At 35.6% G+C, this 19,038-nt stretch overlaps 2 protein-coding genes across 2 annotated transcripts; both read left to right on the forward strand.

Moving 5' to 3' along the window:
* The first annotated feature begins 1,101 nt into the window (after positions 1-1,101).
* LOC120340930 (intelectin-1-like) lies at positions 1,102-8,284 on the forward strand. The gene is made up of 9 exons (XM_078115136.1): positions 1,102-1,232; positions 1,600-1,778; positions 1,983-2,129; positions 2,232-2,459; positions 4,674-4,836; positions 4,989-5,131; positions 5,866-5,924; positions 7,087-7,172; positions 8,181-8,284. The coding sequence occupies exons 1-9, from the start codon at positions 1,163-1,165 to the stop codon at positions 8,282-8,284; spliced, it is 1,179 nt and encodes a 392-aa protein (XP_077971262.1). The 5' UTR covers positions 1,102-1,162.
* LOC120345162 (beta-1,3-galactosyltransferase 1-like) lies at positions 7,015-18,155 on the forward strand. Its single transcript, XM_078114124.1, has 5 exons — positions 7,015-7,172; positions 8,181-8,361; positions 14,732-15,072; positions 15,152-15,377; positions 16,015-18,155. The coding sequence occupies exons 3-5, from the start codon at positions 14,760-14,762 to the stop codon at positions 16,670-16,672; spliced, it is 1,197 nt and encodes a 398-aa protein (XP_077970250.1). The 5' UTR covers positions 7,015-7,172; positions 8,181-8,361; positions 14,732-14,759; the 3' UTR covers positions 16,673-18,155.
* The last annotated feature ends 883 nt before the right edge of the window (positions 18,156-19,038 follow it).

The raw sequence follows: 19,038 nt of genomic DNA on the forward strand, positions 1-19,038 counted from the left end.
AATCTTCTTGTTGTTTTTGTAAGTCGACCGGGATAAAACAACATGGCATATGTAAAAAATAGTCAACAATAAACTAACGGTAAAAATCGCGTATCATCAGCAATGCCGAAAGTTCGTAACCGATACCCACAGGACGTGGTGAGGTGCTTCAAAGGTCTTTTCCTTAATTTCATAACAGTACAGCGTAAAGGTGTCACACCTCAGTAATACAACACACTCATGCGGTTTTATTTTCAAATGTGGTCAAGTAAAGATCATCGATGAGGAGATGGTAGGTTTATAGTTATTAGTCTGATAATAGAAAATCGGACCTCCTGAAGTATGCTCACCAAGATGGCGCACAACCTGAACTCAGGTTGTGTACCAGGTTAGGGTTCAGGTTGTGAGACATCTTGGTGCGCATACTTCAGGAGTACCGTATTTTCTCAATCAAAAGGTGAGATATTCAAACGGTATAAAAATTAAGTTTAGTACTCTTTTTGAGGCTGTCAAGAAACAAAACTATATATTCGTTGGTATCTTTTTGTTAGAAATATATAGCAAAACCAGTTATGAATTGTGTTTTAGAATACCTATATATTTGTAAATCAGAAAATTCGAAATGTTTTTCCAACCTAAGGTGCAACTGCAAACTTCGTTTAAAATACGATCGTTTTTGCAAAATAAAATCTTGTGATGTTCAATTCTATCATAGCAGATATCTAAAGTTTTTCTCTTTTTTGACTAAATATAATAGTATAATACAGTCGCAGATATACATCTTTTTATGTTTTGGCCAAAAATAAAACTTACGGTACCTATAATAATTCTATGCTTTGTTTATTCTAATCATTTACGCAATGCTGGCCACCTTCTCTCGAGACCCAGAACATGTCACTGATTTTGATATATATTTACACTGCTCAGGAGCCTAAGAATATTCAGTCCAGTAGTCTATACTTCAACTTCTGGTTAAACACTAAATATCATTTACAAATAAAATTATATTCAATTGTCAAAAAATTGTACGAGATGAAGTTGTTAAAATCTGAAAATATTTTAAATTGTGAATTGAAAACACGGTTAATTAATTAATGCGAGTTCTTACTTTTAAATATCCTTAGTTTGGTATTAGCAATATACTCTATATATGAATGAACCGAACTAATATTATAAATTGAGAATGAATGAAGCGTACGAGCTTGAATACAACGACACATATGAAACTGCAATCCGTTACGAGAATCAACGAGGTAAGACCCCATTAAATTTTATTTGTTCTTTTAGGCAAGATTGTAAGTTTGACCTTCAAACGTCGGTTTCTGGTTTCAACCTATGCAGGCTACATGTGAGTTCACAAAACGCACGACAGGGCCAAATATTGCACGACAATGTTTAGTTGTTCAGTTTAATGAGGGATTGTTATTGCGCAGAGTTTCCGAATATGATTGACATGTTCTCATTTTACGATATCATCAAAACAAATTAACCAACATGAATAGCTTGATTGATAATAACACATTTGTGTGGCTTCTGTTTAGAGCGAAATTATTGTTCTTAGCATTTCGGAAATTCGTATAATACTTAGAGGGTTCAAGCTTACACCGTGGGATTTTTCAGGTCCAGTGAGAGCGAGACCTATTCAGACAAGTTCTATAGATCCCCAAAAAGAAATTCCTGTTAAAACTGAAAACAAAAACGTGAAAACTACCAACCTCTATGTCTCTGTTTGTATTGGATTTGCACTGCTGGCCGGAATGCTTATTGTTGTCATCGTACAGCAAAATAAACATTACCAGGTATTGCACATTATATTTTGCATATATATATCATATCACGTTGCCAATTGCAATTAACCTTGTGTCTGTGAATCATTTCCTCCTATTATGAAAGAAAATATCACTCAACCAATTGAAGTATTGTATAATATTATACATCAACCCGATTTTAAACTTATGTAAAACATTTTATATTTTCACAACATTTATTCTAATTCAATCCAGGAAAGCGGTCTTAAAACTACTACTACTGTTCAGCAAACAACAGCTCCTAGCAGCAGATTTGCTAGATCTTGTCTTGACTTAAAAAACCAAGGAATCCAAGTAGATGGAATTTTCACAATCAAACCGGATAACAATTCAGAAATACAGGTTGAAATTGTTCACGAAATTTGTTTTTGATTAGTCGAAATGGTTGAAATTAAATTGTGATTAAGGTATACTTTTCTCGAATACAATAGCCTTATTTTGCAGGCATATTGCGATATGTCAACTGACGGTGGAGGATGGACTTTAGTAGCAAGTGTTCACGAGGATGATATTGAAACAAAATGTGGATCTGATGATTTCTGGTCAAGCTATGTTCCTGAAAACCAACAAGCTCACGCAGGTGTGAGCAACTGGGAAAATGAAAACGTTTTTGGGGAGATAAATAAATGTACAAGCAGTGATTATAAAAACTCGGCTTACTTTTCGCTTAATGTAAGTTTATTTTTCATAAAACGAGGTCCACACTATATGATACACTATATAGATATTTCATATATTGAATTAGATTCACAATAACCTCTAGTGGGCGTGGCGTAACAATTTTCGACGTCATAGTTACGTAATAAGGTCCGCCAAAATATACTCGTCCAAAACGCTCAAACGTTCACCCGAAATCGAGCAAGCTCTCGTTACATCGTCGCAACGTGATCGTAGCGATTGGTTAGTCATTAGTCAGGGTCACCAACCTTTTCGAGGCCGAGGGCTACTTTTTGGGTGCAGATTGAGCTGCGGGCTACCAGTTCAATGTACACTTCTGAAAAAGTCAGTTGCCCGATTAAGCTTCAATTATTGGTATAATTACTGGTATTTAGTGAAGTAGAGACACTAATAAGCTTTAGGATTCTTCAGGGAATCAAACGATTATCACAACGTAGCAGATACATTTTTATCAATGACGCTTGCATTTCTAAACTGAGTGTTTTCAAATTGATTTTCAACACTCTGCGCAAGTTTAAGATGAAATGTACTTAACAGTTATACTATCAAATGTTGCAGAGTATCATACTCCGACGTGTAACTTGACACTGTAACTCTGAGCAAGTCTTGCAGATTTTCATCAGTGAGACGTGTTCCGTGTTTGTTCCTGGTGGAATGAGTCGCGGCGCTGTGGCCCATCGTGTAAAGCGATAGGTTCGCAGGTTAGAATTCCATGCGGGGATAGTTATGTACTAAAGGATTGTTGGACTCCTCGACGCCGTAGGGTGGTTCACATAACCGCTGGCCGATTACGGCTTCATTCGCCATCAAGTCCATGCATCCGCAAACAAATAACTAACTAATCTCATACCCGACATGGACTGGTAACTGGGCGAGAGGCCGTGGTCGTCATATGGTTGAGTCGTCTTATCGGCTATCTTCTCCCCCGGGATAAATATGTAAATCTTCTCCTATCCTGAGTTTATGTCAAAAATGTTGATTCACAAAGATAGGTTGAACCAAACGATGGTCTCGTAAAATAGGATTGCTGTATGATTTGAATCGCGAGCTTTTTCTGCCCGTACTGCGCTGTCCAGTGGATAGATTGCGTGACAAGATGTGAAATATCTCTTCGCTTTGCCGTCGCTACGATCGCTCCAGTAATGAGACACACGCAGGCTTTTTTCATGGTGGTAAAAATGATTTCATTGTGAAAATGATGAGTTTTTCATCGCTTTTCTGCCATTTTACTTTGGAATCAATAATTGTATTATTGCTGCTCCACAAACCAACGGACAAGAAAAAGTGCGGGTTCGTGGAAAGTGATATCGGTGTGATGTCATAATTGGAAGAGCGTAAATTGACCCGTCACATTACTGAGGTCAAACAAAAATAAGGTTGATGGTTACAAATATTAATATAGTGTCATTTCCAGTTCCCATATGTGATTTATACTAAAATAGCAGGACAAAATTTAATTGATCTAGCTTACTTATAAGAGCCGTTATTAAGCTTAGTTTGGAACAGACCGGCGGGCGACTCATATGATCTTCGCGGGCGACTTGGTGCCCGCGGGCAACGCGTTGGTGACCCCTGCATTAGTGAGTTCGTTATCGCTGGCGCAGATGCCACTTTGGACGATCTGGCTGTACTTTGGCAGGATATATGACGCAGAAAACGTTGCGTACCGATAGAGCATTTTAGCCTATTTTATCACAGCTATTTCTAGACAATTTTTGATTACTGCCATTAAACTACAACTCCTAAGAAGGCAAGAGGATGATTGACTTATTTGATTCATACTCAAATTTCGGAATCTTGACCGAAAACTAACGAATAGCATTCAAAATCGCGAAAGCTAGGTATTGTTTGAAACCACAACCAAAAATTTGTCCGAGTGACAAAAGTGCCTGAGCGGATGCTTAAGGGTTCATTGTTACGTCACTTTTTGCATCTTGCTGATTGGCCAATGTCACGAAATGAACAAGGTAGTCGATGCTCAGTGAAACATCCCTTGGAAAACAATTCGCCATTTTTTCGTGTTATTGCGGGCCTTAGCGCATCATCCTCTGCCGTTTTTGGCTGCCGGTGAAAACTGAAACAACAATAAAAGTGGTCACCGGTAAAGCCATAATTTGTATATACAGAAGTAATATGTTAATAATCATACATATAGCTTATTTCTGAACAACAGTATGCAGGTAAACAATATCTGGATGATATTCTTAGGCTTCGGACGTTATGATGTGGCAAACTCTGGAAGGATCGTCCGTTGCGCATATGAAAGAAAATTCCACTTTAAGATACAGAACAAACAATAAGTTCATGACAAACTACGGAGGAAATCTAAAATATCTATATGAAAATCATTTACCATTGAAAATTACTTCAGGTGGGGAAAATATATTCATTACACAGGTTTTATTAATTACAATTTTTAATTATAACTTGAGAGCGTAAGTGGAATGACTTATATTTTGCAGATCAATTTTCTGTTTCACTTTTTATATACAATCTAAATAAATAGACATTATGATACTTTAGAAAAGAGAACAGCAAAATTGCTAGATGCTTTGGTGAATAAAGCTGATGAAATGAAGTCGAAAATTCCTGATTGGTATGAATACACGTACTCCAACACGTACCAAATATCAAACTCAATGCTGTACAACTCATATGGAAATCTGGTGATATTATATTCACTGCATTCTACAATCGGTTTATAAATCGTTTGTAAAATAATAATACTTCATTGAACTTCTTAGTCATTTTAAATAGTCTGGGTATTCGAATATATTTGAGTGCTATATGTAGTGTGAATATTTTTTAACAATACAAAACAGCTCAAATGGGAACAATAATTAAATCTGGAATTTGTGTAAATTGTCCAGGTGATTCAAATAGTAAACCTTATATGTCATAAAACTGAATTTGGACAAAGAGTTTAACAAACGAGAACCTATCGAAGACTTCAAAATTCCAAACTGATAGATATCTACTGAAATGACTTGTGGCTTTTTACCGATAACACATAAAAAAATCGTGTGCTCCAATGGGTCGAATACAAACTCAATAAAAAAAAAGGCCAATGTTTCAAATCGGTAGCAATAATAGCATAACATTTTTAGTGGCATGAAATAAAAATTGGGACACATTATTGATAAAACATATAAGAAAATTACAGAAAGGTATGGAAATATTTAGGGTAAGGACGTATTTATATCTTGGCAAACATATTGTTTCCTAATTATCGGTAAACTCAAAACAAAACAAAAAAGTTTCCTCAGTAGCTAATGTTTTTATGGGCAGCACAATCTGTAACTGCGTGGACATTTTTGATAGTGAAATAAAACTCGTTTCATTTCTTTTCTAAATTAGTGCAGCAAACTCTTTAGGCAAGATCAATATTTTATTTTCATAGATAACATTCGCAAGTTCGTACAGATCACAAGGCAACCTGTTTTATCAAAAGAAATATCGGTAAGTGTCAAACGCTAAGTTAAAGTTACATTTATTTTACAAAAAGTGAACCTGTAAATCGTTTTACTAAATGGTTGTTGTTCGCTTTTCTTTGCAGCTAATGGGCCTATCGATTTCAACTTGAAGTATCGAAAAAAAGTTAAAGCTGCTAAAAGATTATTACCTTTGCTTTATTGACCCTACATTTCATCCTAACTATTATGTTTTAATTTATGAAAACGCTCTTCATAAAATAGGGGTACATGCTTTCGTCACGCTTGTCTACTAATCTCTCTATCAATAAGCTCATTTAAGTATAAACACCTATATATGTATTATTCGCTGATTATTTGGTTTCTGCGAGACTAACTACTTATGCTTCTTCTATGCTTTTGTGCCGGTGGATCCGTATGCATATATTGCAGGGATGCTGCAGCAAGAGTAGAAATAACAATCCTATAAGTGATTCAAGAGTCTTGCTGCAGACTAACACAACAATATTTCTGTAACGTTTCGTTTGACCAATGTCAGACTTCTTCAGACATACATAGTTCAACTCTAACATGAAAAGCAGTTACATGTATCTTTGGACAATCAGTGTAAAATTATTTAACATGCGTGACTCCCATAATTTTACACTCATTGTTCAAATATGCATGTAACTGCTTTTCATGTTAGAGTTGAACTATGTATGTCTGAGGAAGTCTGACCTTGGTCAGAATACTATTACAGATACAGATATTACAGAATACAGATTACTATCGGGCGGAATTTTTTGGACATCAGTATAGTATAGTATTGAACAATTTGTACACGTCTTTGTTTACTAAAAATAAGTGAACGGCAAAAAGTGGAGATCAAGTTTATCGAACTACCGAAACATCAATTGATATTTCTATGACGGAATATATTTTATGTGCAATGTTATACGAAAACAAATATATGGTTCGCTATACTGTACAGTGTACACTATCTTTACCAAAGAAAAATACTTACTAGCGCTTATTCTTGTTCACAAGCCGCGGACGTGTATTTATTTTATTCCAGTTCAAAATTGTTCTGATCATCACATTCATGTGCAAATCTGTTTATATAAATAATTGCAAAAAGAAAGACCCACCTCTATATTTTGGTACGCCTCGTAAATATGTTAAACTGTTAACTGACCGTATTCCTTGTTCAGAGTGAAATATATTTCTCCTGAATACGTGTGCATTGGAGGAGTATCTGGAGATGTCAGAAATTATGGTACTTGTGGAGATTTTGCTGGTAAGAAAGTCATGCTTGAGTATATTTCAATGTATTGCGTGATCTTTTGAATTCAAATTGGATGATGAAAAATTACCTTTAAATCTAACTGGGCAAAGTTGAATATTGGACACGAAGTCGACCTATGATTGGCTTCGGAAAATGTTCCTTCTGTTGGGTTTGATTTTTTTGGGGGGGAATATCGATCAACTACGAACTCAGTCGCTAGGCTATTACTTACTATCTCAATCATCATTTATTTATCTCAAATTAATTCGATGAATTTTATGGACCCAATATTTCACCCTAAATCTATTTTGCTTTGCGTATATTACGCCACCACTGCGCTATGCCCGCGATCCGCATTTGTCAAAATTTGTAGAATTTAAGCAGACGAATGCAATATAATGCATGCTGACAAACAAAAATATTGGATTGAAAAATAAAGACAGTTACTTAAGCAATTTCGTCGTCAAAGCTAACAAGAGAGCAATTTTTTCACAATAACAACAAGAAGAACAACAAAAATACAAAGGAGAATATTAACAACAAGAACAATTTAACAAAACGAATCGTCTGTCCACTTTGCTTCCAATGATTGCTGATGCGTTTTAACCTCGGATGCAAAATTAAATCGGTACATCTTGAAATACAGCTTATTTCACTGGACACGATATATAAAGTGTAGCTATGGATTGTTTTTCTGAATTCTCATTGTTATTGTGAAAATACTCTTATTCTCAATTAATGGAGCGATCGATCTCAAATAAACGATAGTCACTGTTCCTTTGTGTTCATATATTTGACCACTGCTCTCCCTTTTTAACCATATTTTCTCAAACTTCAATACAGAAATTGAATAGAAATATATTGTTAATGAGGCAAAAAACCGATGCGCCAAACTGGAAAGACCAAGCTTATTTCGCAACTTTGTGGCTACGCCTGGCGGCTGTTTATGCAGGGATGGGTTAGTTTTCTTGTTCGGTAAAAAAATAACATTTAAAGTTTGAAATAAACTATTTTTTGTAGGTTGGTCTGGGAAATCCGGTGACACGATTCAGCCATCGATACCATATGGATATGCACATTCCAGAAAAGATATATCCTCTGTTATCCTGATATTTTATCGCTGAATGCAGTCCTTTTCAATGTATAGTTCTGCTTGATGCTTTTGGGAATGAATATATAATTGCATATATTTCTCGGCAAGGTTTTTATTTTTGTTTGTTTGTTTTATTTACAATGTTTATGTTTACGAAATCGAAGATTGCAATATCCATTATTTTATTTAAACTATTGAGACCTTCATCTTGTTTTGCGTATACATGTAGTGAAAACTATTCTAAAAATTTTGTTTTTGTGATATTTTAAATTTATTTATATATATATATATATATATAACTTGTATTTGCACTGGGAAAGAGTTATTTATGCAACGTCTATTAAAAGTGGTGATATACCCAAACCTCCACTGTACACACACTCTCACACTGAAAATTGAAATTGAAAAGCACTGTGATATTTATCCTCCCGTATCTAGTCAAAAACATGTTTGAATTGGTCAGCTTTTATTTCAAAGTCATGTTTGCAAAATAACTTACAAATAACTGCAGATTGATTGATTATCGATTTTTACCAAATTTGAGACACAGGAGGGTAATTACTATATTTTCTGACATAAAGGCAGCATTTTTTGTATTACAGTTCAGGCTGGTTGCAAAAAAACACCCGGCAGGAAATATGTTGGTCGGTTTTAGATCATTGGCTCCACTTTTGAAGTTTTCTTTTCTAAAATCACTTTTATAAATTTAAATATATATGAAAAGAATTATAACGCCATAATAAACAATCTTGCGTAGCTACTAATCAATAGTAGGCCGAGGAAGTGCGTGTTTAAAGATGCCGAAATATAATTTCTGGTAAGACCGGACCCAAATATTTTCAAACTTTTGTATGCGGATATTCGGTAAAATAGTTGAGTAGCCCTGCCCTAGTCTACCGACGATTTTTTACTTTCTTATTATTGAAACAAAACTGAAATTCCTCGGAAGACAAAATGACTACTAGGTTATTTGTTTTATACCTGAATATCGGGAACTAAAAACTATCAAAAATAGCAAAGCCACGAAAACGTGCTAACGTTTACAACCAAGTCTTTGAACCACTCATAAAATTCCAATTGTGACGTCACACAATAAACAACGGAATCTATGATCGAGATCGCTCGTTCTTCCGATGAGAGATGTCAAGAAAAAGTGTGAAACAGACTTCATTACAATCTTTTGTATTTGGAGCAGATTGCCAAATAGCCTGTTTCGCAGCATTAGAATTCCAGTGAACACGTATGCTCACTTTTGAATCGTTCTAAGTCGGGTTGGGATTTCGGACCAGTTTTTGAAATCCCGGTATCGGGATATCCCGGGATTGAGTCGTATAATCCCGGGATTGAGCCGTATAATCCCGGGATTTTTCGGGATTAAGTAAAAGATTGAAACAACTTGCATTATAATAAAATCACGTATTTATTTCATGTAATATCGACGCAGAAGTATTAGGGCATCTAGGGCAGTGGTTCCCAACCTTTTTTTTTATATCGCGGCACACTATTTAGCTCTTTGAATATTCGCGGTACACCTATCACAAAACACGAACATTTACTGCCCATTAAGAGTGCGATAGTCGAACGCGAACAAATGGTCAATAGTTAGACTACCAATATTAGAACTGTTTTCTTACATTAAATTAAACGAGAGCGTCTTCGGAGCACCTCACATTATTGTAAAAGTTGCGCGGCCGCTCGTTTAATACGTGCTCTTCTAACGCACCGCTGATAACGCGCTTCGGTTTTGATTGCCCTTCCACGTCGCGCCCTTATTATCATCGCATGTATTCTCACGTTTTCACAGCCTAATTCATTTTTGTTACAATTCAATGTTTCTCCCATTGCCAAAATCATTCAATAATGTTATTGTCGGTAGTTGCGAGAGAAATTAGAGTGGCAAACTGTATTTCTTTAGAACAATTAATTATTATCGATTGAAACACTAAATAGGTTTAAAGTTTTTAAAACAATTTTCGCTGGACGTGTCTTTTCACGTTATGAATTTCGTGCAAGGCCCGAGCATAATTTGATGGCAAAGACTATAGCATTTACTACGTCGAAACGCTTATTCGGTTTTTCAGACCGCAGAAACTATCCAAAAAGATAACCGTTTTTGTGTTCGAGATATGAAGTAATCGTCAATTCCACCATGCTTTCGTGAAGTAGTGCAATTTACTAAATTCATGAAGGTTTTATTAAATTTCATTGCATCAGTGTTTGGACTACCACGCGTTTCGCCAGATTACTGGGATATTTATGAATACGGTAGTTGACCTTGACTTTACTTTTCAAAAGTGTGACTGTTTTATTTTCGTATTTTAAGTAGTGAATAAAACCCTGCAAAGTCGTTGTGTGAATCCTGAATGCTATTTTGAGTTCAAATTATAATTAAATAAGTCGGCAATAATGACAATTCTACTAGTCAAATATTAATTCCTTGGTACAATTTGAGAAAAATTTCGCACAATAATTCCACTTCCACTCAAACTGTAAGCGTAAATGACTTTGTTGTTGGAAATTTCAATGGGACGACCCACTTACTAGGTGTCTTGGGGAAATGGGAATATTGGCTATCTAAATTACATTCACTAAAGGGACTCTCTCTTATATTTTTCGATATACCATATACCTACAAATGTAATCTCTCTTGCTCCCTTCAGCCCATGGTATTATAAAGACGCCATATATATATATATATATATACATGTAGCATCTAATCTAGCAACACGAGAGTATGATAGTCAATGGTGTTATCTGTCGAAAGCGCGCCGATTTCTCGATTTCTTTTGTTCATGCCTCGCCGATTCTCCTTTGTGTTTCTCCCATGTAACCAGAAAGGCGGCCGTTGTGCTAACAAAACTATTATTCCTTACCGTTACTCAACTATTTTAATTGAAGACCTAGGTACTGAATTCAATGGATATGAGTGTTCGTAGACGTAGATCAGGGCTGGGCAATTATTTTTGGTATCGGGCCACATTGAATACCGGTATTCAAAATGCAGAGGCGGGCCGGACTAATTTCGCGTTTTTATTGTATTTTATTACATATTTAAATACGTACTTTATATAAGTAAGTATATAAATGAGTACTATATCACTTTGTTAGCGGTCTTACTACTTACTGAAAACACCGCAAAGAGAGCGAAACAGCGCAAAACAGTGGGGAAAGAGCGCAAAACAGAGAGAAACAGTGTGAAGCAGAAAAAAAATTTGCAATGAGTTCGGGGCACCTCGTTTTGAGTTGGAGTACCACGGCAGCAAAATAGCACATACTTCTGGAGCACCAAAGAGGTAGATAAAATTTCGCATGATGACCTATAATCCGGTACATAACCTTGTAAATATACCGGAAATAGCGCCATAAAACCATGGCGAGAGGCGCCGTGGTTCTTTCGTGGCAGGAGGTGGTAATGACTGCGTCTCCTGTGTTCCGCTGTTTCCCTCCGTTTTGCGCTGGTTTCCTTCTGTTTCGCGCTGTTTTCCTCTGTTTTGCGCTCTTTGCGGTGTTTCGCGCTGTATTCAGTAAGTAGTAAGACCCCTTTGTTAGAATTTTTATTCAAAGCGCAATTAATAAAACTCGTTTAAAACGTAAATCTGACGATTTCGAGACAATACATTGGATCAGAGAAACGGAACGCTCGTGTTTTGCGATTTTGTGAATTCGACAAATCTGATCTGTTCCTGCAACACTGACTTAGCTCTGCTTTAAAGATTTTACCACCATGCGATAAAAGTAAAATTCTTTTTAGTTACATAAAAATCGATTGAGTTTACCTTACATTAATTATCTTATAAATCAGGCCCCGTCGGTAGTTTTAGAATTGATCAAAAGGTACATCGCGCCCACGATAGCTACGCAATTAACATGTGTGCCGTGGGCACCAAAAATATTTCTAGTTTCCGTTTTCAAAAAAAGCGTTTTTAATTTGTCGCGAGCCGTTTGAATCGTAACTTGTTTCTGTTCAATTTTTAGTATTTTGTATTGCCGCTCTAAATCTAGATTTAGGTTGCTTGCAGATTCACTCCTTTATTTATCTTTAGCATTTCGTCGCCGATGGTTATATAATAACTCTTTTTTTTCAATGGTTTCACAGTTCCGTATACAAGACATACATATGTTAAGGAAAATTTGTGACTTGAGGAGACTAATCGCCGACGTAAAGGTGTTTACGTTCTAAAATCTGAATAACACCTCGAGATGGCGAAAACAATCGGCGATTTAAGGGAAATTTAGTCGAATGTCGTTATCGACTTTTTCATTGTCCTAAAAATTCTTTTGTTCGCAATCAAATTATATTTTATATGTAAATGGAAAAAAGTGTCTAAATCTAGATACTTGCTCGCGGACCGCATGTGGCCCGCGGGTCGCAACTTGCCCAGGCCTGACGTAGATGGTACTTGCAAATACCGATGGGAGAGGGTAGCAAACGTTTAACTACTTTTATAACGACAATTCTACTAGTCAAATAATAATTCCTTGGTACAACTTGAGAAAAATTTCGCACAATAATTCCACTTCCACTCAAACTGTAAGTGTAAATGACTTTGTTGTTGGAAATTTCAATGGGACGACCCACTTACTAGGTGTCTTGGGGAAATGGAAAGATTGGCTATCTAAATTACATTTATTAAAGGGACTCTCTCCTATATTTTTCGATATAACATATACCTACAAATGTAATCTCTCTTGCTCCCTTCAGCCCATGGTATTATAAAGACGCCATATATATATATATACATGTAGCATCTAATCTAGCAAACGTTTAACTACTTTTATAACGTATGAAGTTTGTTTCACTTTTGTTTTTATAACGTATGGAGTTTTTTCAGTATCAAAGATATCCGATATAGCTTATCCTCAGCACCACGATGCTACCAGAAGTTAATAGTCAGTTGCTAATTCCGCCATTTTAACGAATATTCCTATTTGTGTCAAAATTTTGGACGTCAGATCTATTCATGCATCTATTCGGCTTCTTGATGAAAATGTAGTTGAATTCGTGGGCAATCGACTTAGTGGTGATAGGGTAAAACCGTTAATATCCCATTTGACGACAATTTCGAATTCAACAATTCCTATATGTACTAAAATAAACAAATCGCTTCGCTTGTCGGAAGTGCAAATTGACTTTGTGCTTGACATGCCAATATTGAAGAACACAAAACAATCTATTAAGAGCTGATGCTGAATTTTTAAATGAGCGTCCGATGTACAGATGAATTTTGATAAACTAAAACGAAAACTGGTCGGTACACTGCCAAGTAATACAGGACCGAGAGAAATCTGTCGTCTTGTACGTCAAATACGGCGCTGTTCTTTGTAGATGGAATGCTATATCCAGGTCTTCAACTAAAATCGCGCACTGGTTCACATTCGTGCTCATTGAAGTGTGGTGGTTTCAATATTGATCCCTTTATTTATTTTGGGTTTTTATACGCTACGGCAGTAATTCCCAAACTGTGGTGGAATATAGGTGGTACGCAAGCAGCTCGCAAAGTCCGTCCAGAATAGAGAAAGGTCAGTAGTCTTTTCAAGAAGTACAAGTTATGTTTTACACATTATTTAGAAATATTGCAAAACCGATATTGCGGTAGCGTAGATACAGCTTGTTGTTTATCGGTCTCGCATGCTGCGGTCAAAGTTTCCAAATCAGGGTCATGAATGTTATAATATGGAGAAAAATTTAAACTTTATTAATTTCACATAATGAAAAAAGATGCTATTGAGGTTTGATTTTTGATTTTAACTGCCCAAGTCAGTTATGTACGAGATTATCCTTACCTAGGGTGCTTGTCTCTTATTTGAGTGGTAACGGTTTTTAATTTGAATGTGGAATTGTTGTTTAGTGATGTTTAATTGAGCGGCACATTTTTACGATGAAACATTATTTGAAGTTATTATATATCATACCGTGCGCTAATTTTTTCGCTTGGTAACTTCACACGCATATTAGTTACCATAAATATTGAGGTTCGAAGCTCGCGAAGGACAAGTTGCAACTAGCTTCGCAGTAGTTTGAGTAATATAAAGGAGTGCTTCAGATACGTTATAGTTAAATGAAGTTAATTTTGGCTGGTACACATATACATTTAGGTATGAATATGGGAAATTTCCGGCAAAATACTCTCTTCTCACTGCCATAGGTGTAATGGTTTAATCATATTCAACAACAGTCAGCCCCGGAATAAATTCATAAATGATGTAGTCAGTTAGTTGGTGCCTAATATTTATTAAAATAACAGTGTAGAACGAAAGGTCTCGCGTGTGATCTACGTACATTTGAACAGCATTTAAAGTAAATAGATCTTTCGAATATTCTGGTTATAATGTTTGCATACCCAGGATTGTGTCAACAATGCTCACAGTCAGACCTACATGATCTTAAAATTACAGAAAGTACTTGGTAATATGTAAAATACAGTTGAAACTAAAGCTAAACCGTCGACGTGACTGTTTTGTATGCTTATTTTTACAGATATTAACCAGTTACTGAGCTCGACATCATGCAAATTTACTGCCGATGTCCGACACGGGTGAAATTCACTTATTTATTTTGCTTTTCCTTGACTCTATGCCTTGTTCTCAAGATAGCAATTTTTATGTCTTCCCCTCCCGTAACCAAACAAAACATCGCAAAATATTTCGAGGCAACTTCAAACAAACTGACATTGCTTGCACACAAATACAACTGCGAAGCAATTGACGAGTTTCTCAAAAACGGCACAACCCCTAGAGAGCATTTGGAATTTCTTGCGAAACCCTGGAGAATAAATGTATCTGCTTCTCCAGCTAGTTTATTTCACAACAATAACGTTGGTAAGTTGTTCATTTTGTCACGATTGTCTTTTACTGTATATTTGATAACATATAAAGAGGCACTTATTTGTATTTACAGTTGAATTATGGTCATCTATCGCTGTAGTCAAATCAAGTATTATGAACGAAAATCGCAGGTTTGCTATTCGTGAAACATGGGGGAAATTCAAATTTATTGATGGAGTTAGACTCGAAACTGTATTTATCTTGGGAACTACTGATGATATTCAGCTACAAAAAGAAATAATAGAAGAAAATGGAATATACGGTGATATACTTCAGGTTGATCTACCAGACACCAAAGAGTAAGTATGAACACTGGGTATTCTAATCGAATAAAAGCAAGTGTGTCTCAACGGAGCCATACAGAATAGTTGCAGTTAATCAATCATAATATTGATGTACATTACTAATTCACAAGCAATGACGTATGGTAATAATCATTCGGTATAGAAAATTTGCAGCCGATGGTTTAGGACTTAATGGAATCATTTGCACATGGGTTGTATTATTGAATCAAGTATTGGCGAAGTCATACAATGATAACTCGTAACTTGAGAATCTTGAAACATATTTCAAGAGAGAAAACAAATAGCAAAGCGTCCTAGATTACTGAAACATTTGAGTCATACACAATCATACACAAACAGAAGTTTAGGCTTTAAATAAATTTATTTTATTTTTAAGTTGTGTTTTTAGTCTTTAGCTTAATTAACTCTTTATGTTAAAAAAAAAACGTAATTAAGGCGGCTTCGGAGAAAAGGTTGTAGCATACAAACCAAACTAGGTGCTTATTTATTGGGTGAAGATTCGAAGAAATATTAAAAATAGGCTTGGCAACTGCAATCTTCTTCAATAACATATTTTTGAACATCCGTGCGCTCTGACAATGTGTGTACTCTGAAGACGTTAATGATATCATGCTTCCTATCATTTTCTTAGAAATGTTCCTGCAAAGACGTTGGCGGGAATGAGATGGATTTCTCAAAATATCCCGGACACCTGGCTTTACTCTTCAGTAGACGATGACTTCATCCTACATCCACCAAATTTCATCCGATACGTTGAAAGCGTGAAACGAGATAGAATTTCCAAAACTCTACCAATCATGTGTATTTACGCTTACAGAAAAGCCGAGGAGATTAATAGAAAAAGAGGCAGTCCTTGGTATATTTCACCAGAGCAGTATGCAGCAAAGAATTGGCCCCCGTACTGTCGCGGTGGTTGGTATACAATGCCAACGGAAACCGCTTCAAAATTGTATGAAATATCAAGAACCACTCCGTTTCTAAAACTTGATGATGTTTGGATAACAGGTATAATAAGGCTTATCATGAACGATCGTGAAAATAAACCGGTTCCTCCAGGTAGCCATGTCTCCGAGTACGGTATTACTTTTGCTCCCCTGGCGGATAGAACAAACAATCAATTGTATTATAATCAATATGAGAATGATTTAGGCAAGGTGATAGTCAGCCATACTTGGTCCGGTAATTATGGCCTGTTTGCACATAGTATTGAAAATGATATAGAAAATATTTGGAGTAAGTGGGAGACAGCGGTATTGGAGAGAATGAAATATTATATTCAAGCGATTTAAATTAAGAATGAAGCGGTAACTTTAATTTACCAAGTTACAGTGATGGGAAAAAAGGCCTAATGGCCTATATATGATAATAATGGTTTATATCTTGGTTGCTAGCTGAGACATTCCCAAATGGCATAAGCATCTTAAAGATGCTTCCACTAATAGGAAGGTGTTGTCAAAATCCCTACGACGTCGAATTTTATTGTTTGCTCAATTTTATTTATTTGAATTGCTGTGATAATTTGTGCAACCCTCTTGTTTGTAGTGCATGTGATTATGTATGTTTATAAGACGTTGCCCATATATGGAACTTTTTTTTGATTCTTACTTGCATATCTTGTACATGTTTTTCCTTTTACTGAGACAAAATTTGTGCGGATTTTCAAATTACACAAACAAATAAAAAAGATTGTTTATCTGACTGGTCGAATAATGCACTACTGTTCGATTAATATATGGACCGGTGTACTTTTCCTAATAACACATTAAGCATCGCATACTTGATGACCATAATATGGTTGAATTTTATATTTATAACCGACGAAAAAAACATTTTCGCAGCGAAAAATCGATGTATTTGTCGTTGATTGAAAACTTATTTCGGTACTCCCGTAGTATATGCAACAAGATGGCGGACACCGGAACGTGGTATGTGTATCAGGTTGGGGTTAGACCATAATTTCAGGATCAAATACTACGGGAGTCACTTGGCTAGTCCCCGACTCGAAATATAACTAAAATAAGAAAAATTGGAATAAAATTATGGCCTAAACCTAACCTGGTACACATACTATGTTCAGGTGTCCGCCATCTTGTTGCACATACTACGGGAGCGCCACTATTTCAGCAATACAATATAACTCTTTCCTAATACTTTGTGCACAACGAAGCAAAATGAGCGTTTATTTAACCTTGTTAACGATTTCATGTTCAGCATACTAACGCTTTTCGCATTTGTACACGCAGATACCTTTTGTTAACTGTCTAATATATAATACAGTGCATGATGTAGCGTGATACGACGTAAACCGCACTGGGTACTTATCTGTTGGAGTTTATTTATTAGTGGTCTCTGCTGTTTAATTTTTAACCACATTTTAGAGTTACTAATGTTAATTAAAGTGAATAGTAACATATGTATGTCACCCTTTATTCTCGCATAACTGATATTGTTGCATCATATATATAAGCTTAATTTCAACCAAACTGTATCTAAAATTATGCATTCGAAGGTTTAAATCAGACCGAAAGACCTTTAGCAACGTAAATCATTCTAATAGCGACCTGCGATTACCTGCTATGCATAATGAATGGCGTTACATTACGTAAAACTGTGTTTTTTTATTTTAACCCCAAACCAATTGGCTATATAAAAAGCAGTGCTCAACTTGGTATTACTCTTGAACATTCGTGCGATTATATAGCATGGTGATGTAATTACTTAACAATTGAATATCGTTGTTTGCGGTATATTATTGGATATTAAATACATTTTTTGGATATCCCTATTTTGCGGAATAGTAGAAACACTGACATGGTTACAAACGGGCAGCATAGAGGCGATGTGCGAATATAAATGTAAGGCGGTTGCAATGTGAGAAGAAAAAATAGTTCTTGCGTCATTTTACTTCGTAATACACAGCGATATTAGAATTGCACGGATTCACTGCCACATATGGGGGATAACCAAAAAATCAAAAATTGCTGTGATAAGACAATTAGATAGATGAATTCATGATATCAACCCTCATCTGATTGAACCAGAAGTGTTTTATTACCATCAATATATTTTATATCCTGATTGAAATTTAAATTATAAGGATGTTTTCGTTGTTTTGCTTGAAATGGAAATTCTCAAAACTTAAAGCTATATATATTTGGTTGTCATTATTCGAAATTGATAATATCGATAGATAAATGCTAAATTTTGGTTTGATCATAAATGTTTTTTTTTCTCCCAAGGGTGTATTAATAACATTATTTGGGATCTTTAACTTGCCAAATATGATTCATAAGTAGAATTCAAGAATCAATGTGTGATCATACTTGGTTGTTAATACATTATCAATTAACGAATAGTACATCATCTGCGTAAACGATGCTGTCGTTCACACGTTTCTCGTCCTAATTTAGAGGAATAGGGAAACGATATCGCGTTAAGCATGTTGTATTTACATGAAAACGATTTTTGGATTTCTCTTTTGAATCTCAGAGAAATTGCTTTTACTGCATCGTGCGATAGGATATCGTGCAACCATATTGAAACAAAGTTCAAAACACCAAATACAGTGGGGTAGATCCAGAACTTAGTTATATATATATATTTATATATCAGACAGTAAAAGGCAGAGGCAGGTACCCATGGAAACAAGAAAAAA

This window comes from Styela clava, chromosome 1 (assembly GCF_964204865.1).
Source record: "Styela clava chromosome 1, kaStyClav1.hap1.2, whole genome shotgun sequence".
NCBI lineage: Eukaryota > Metazoa > Chordata > Ascidiacea > Stolidobranchia > Styelidae > Styela > Styela clava.

Coding starts and splice junctions, on each gene's coding strand:
- LOC120340930 (XM_078115136.1), top strand. CDS start 1,163: ATGAATGAAGCGTACGAGCTTGAATACAACGACACATATGAAACTGCA. Junction 1,233..1,599: donor CCGTTACGAGAATCAACGAG/GTAAGACCCCAT, acceptor GGGATTTTTCAG/GTCCAGTGAGAGCGAGACCT. Junction 2,130..2,231: donor ATAACAATTCAGAAATACAG/GTTGAAATTGTT, acceptor CTTATTTTGCAG/GCATATTGCGATATGTCAAC.
- LOC120345162 (XM_078114124.1), top strand. CDS start 14,760: ATGCAAATTTACTGCCGATGTCCGACACGGGTGAAATTCACTTATTTA. Junction 15,073..15,151: donor ATTTCACAACAATAACGTTG/GTAAGTTGTTCA, acceptor TTGTATTTACAG/TTGAATTATGGTCATCTATC. Junction 15,378..16,014: donor GATCTACCAGACACCAAAGA/GTAAGTATGAAC, acceptor TCATTTTCTTAG/AAATGTTCCTGCAAAGACGT.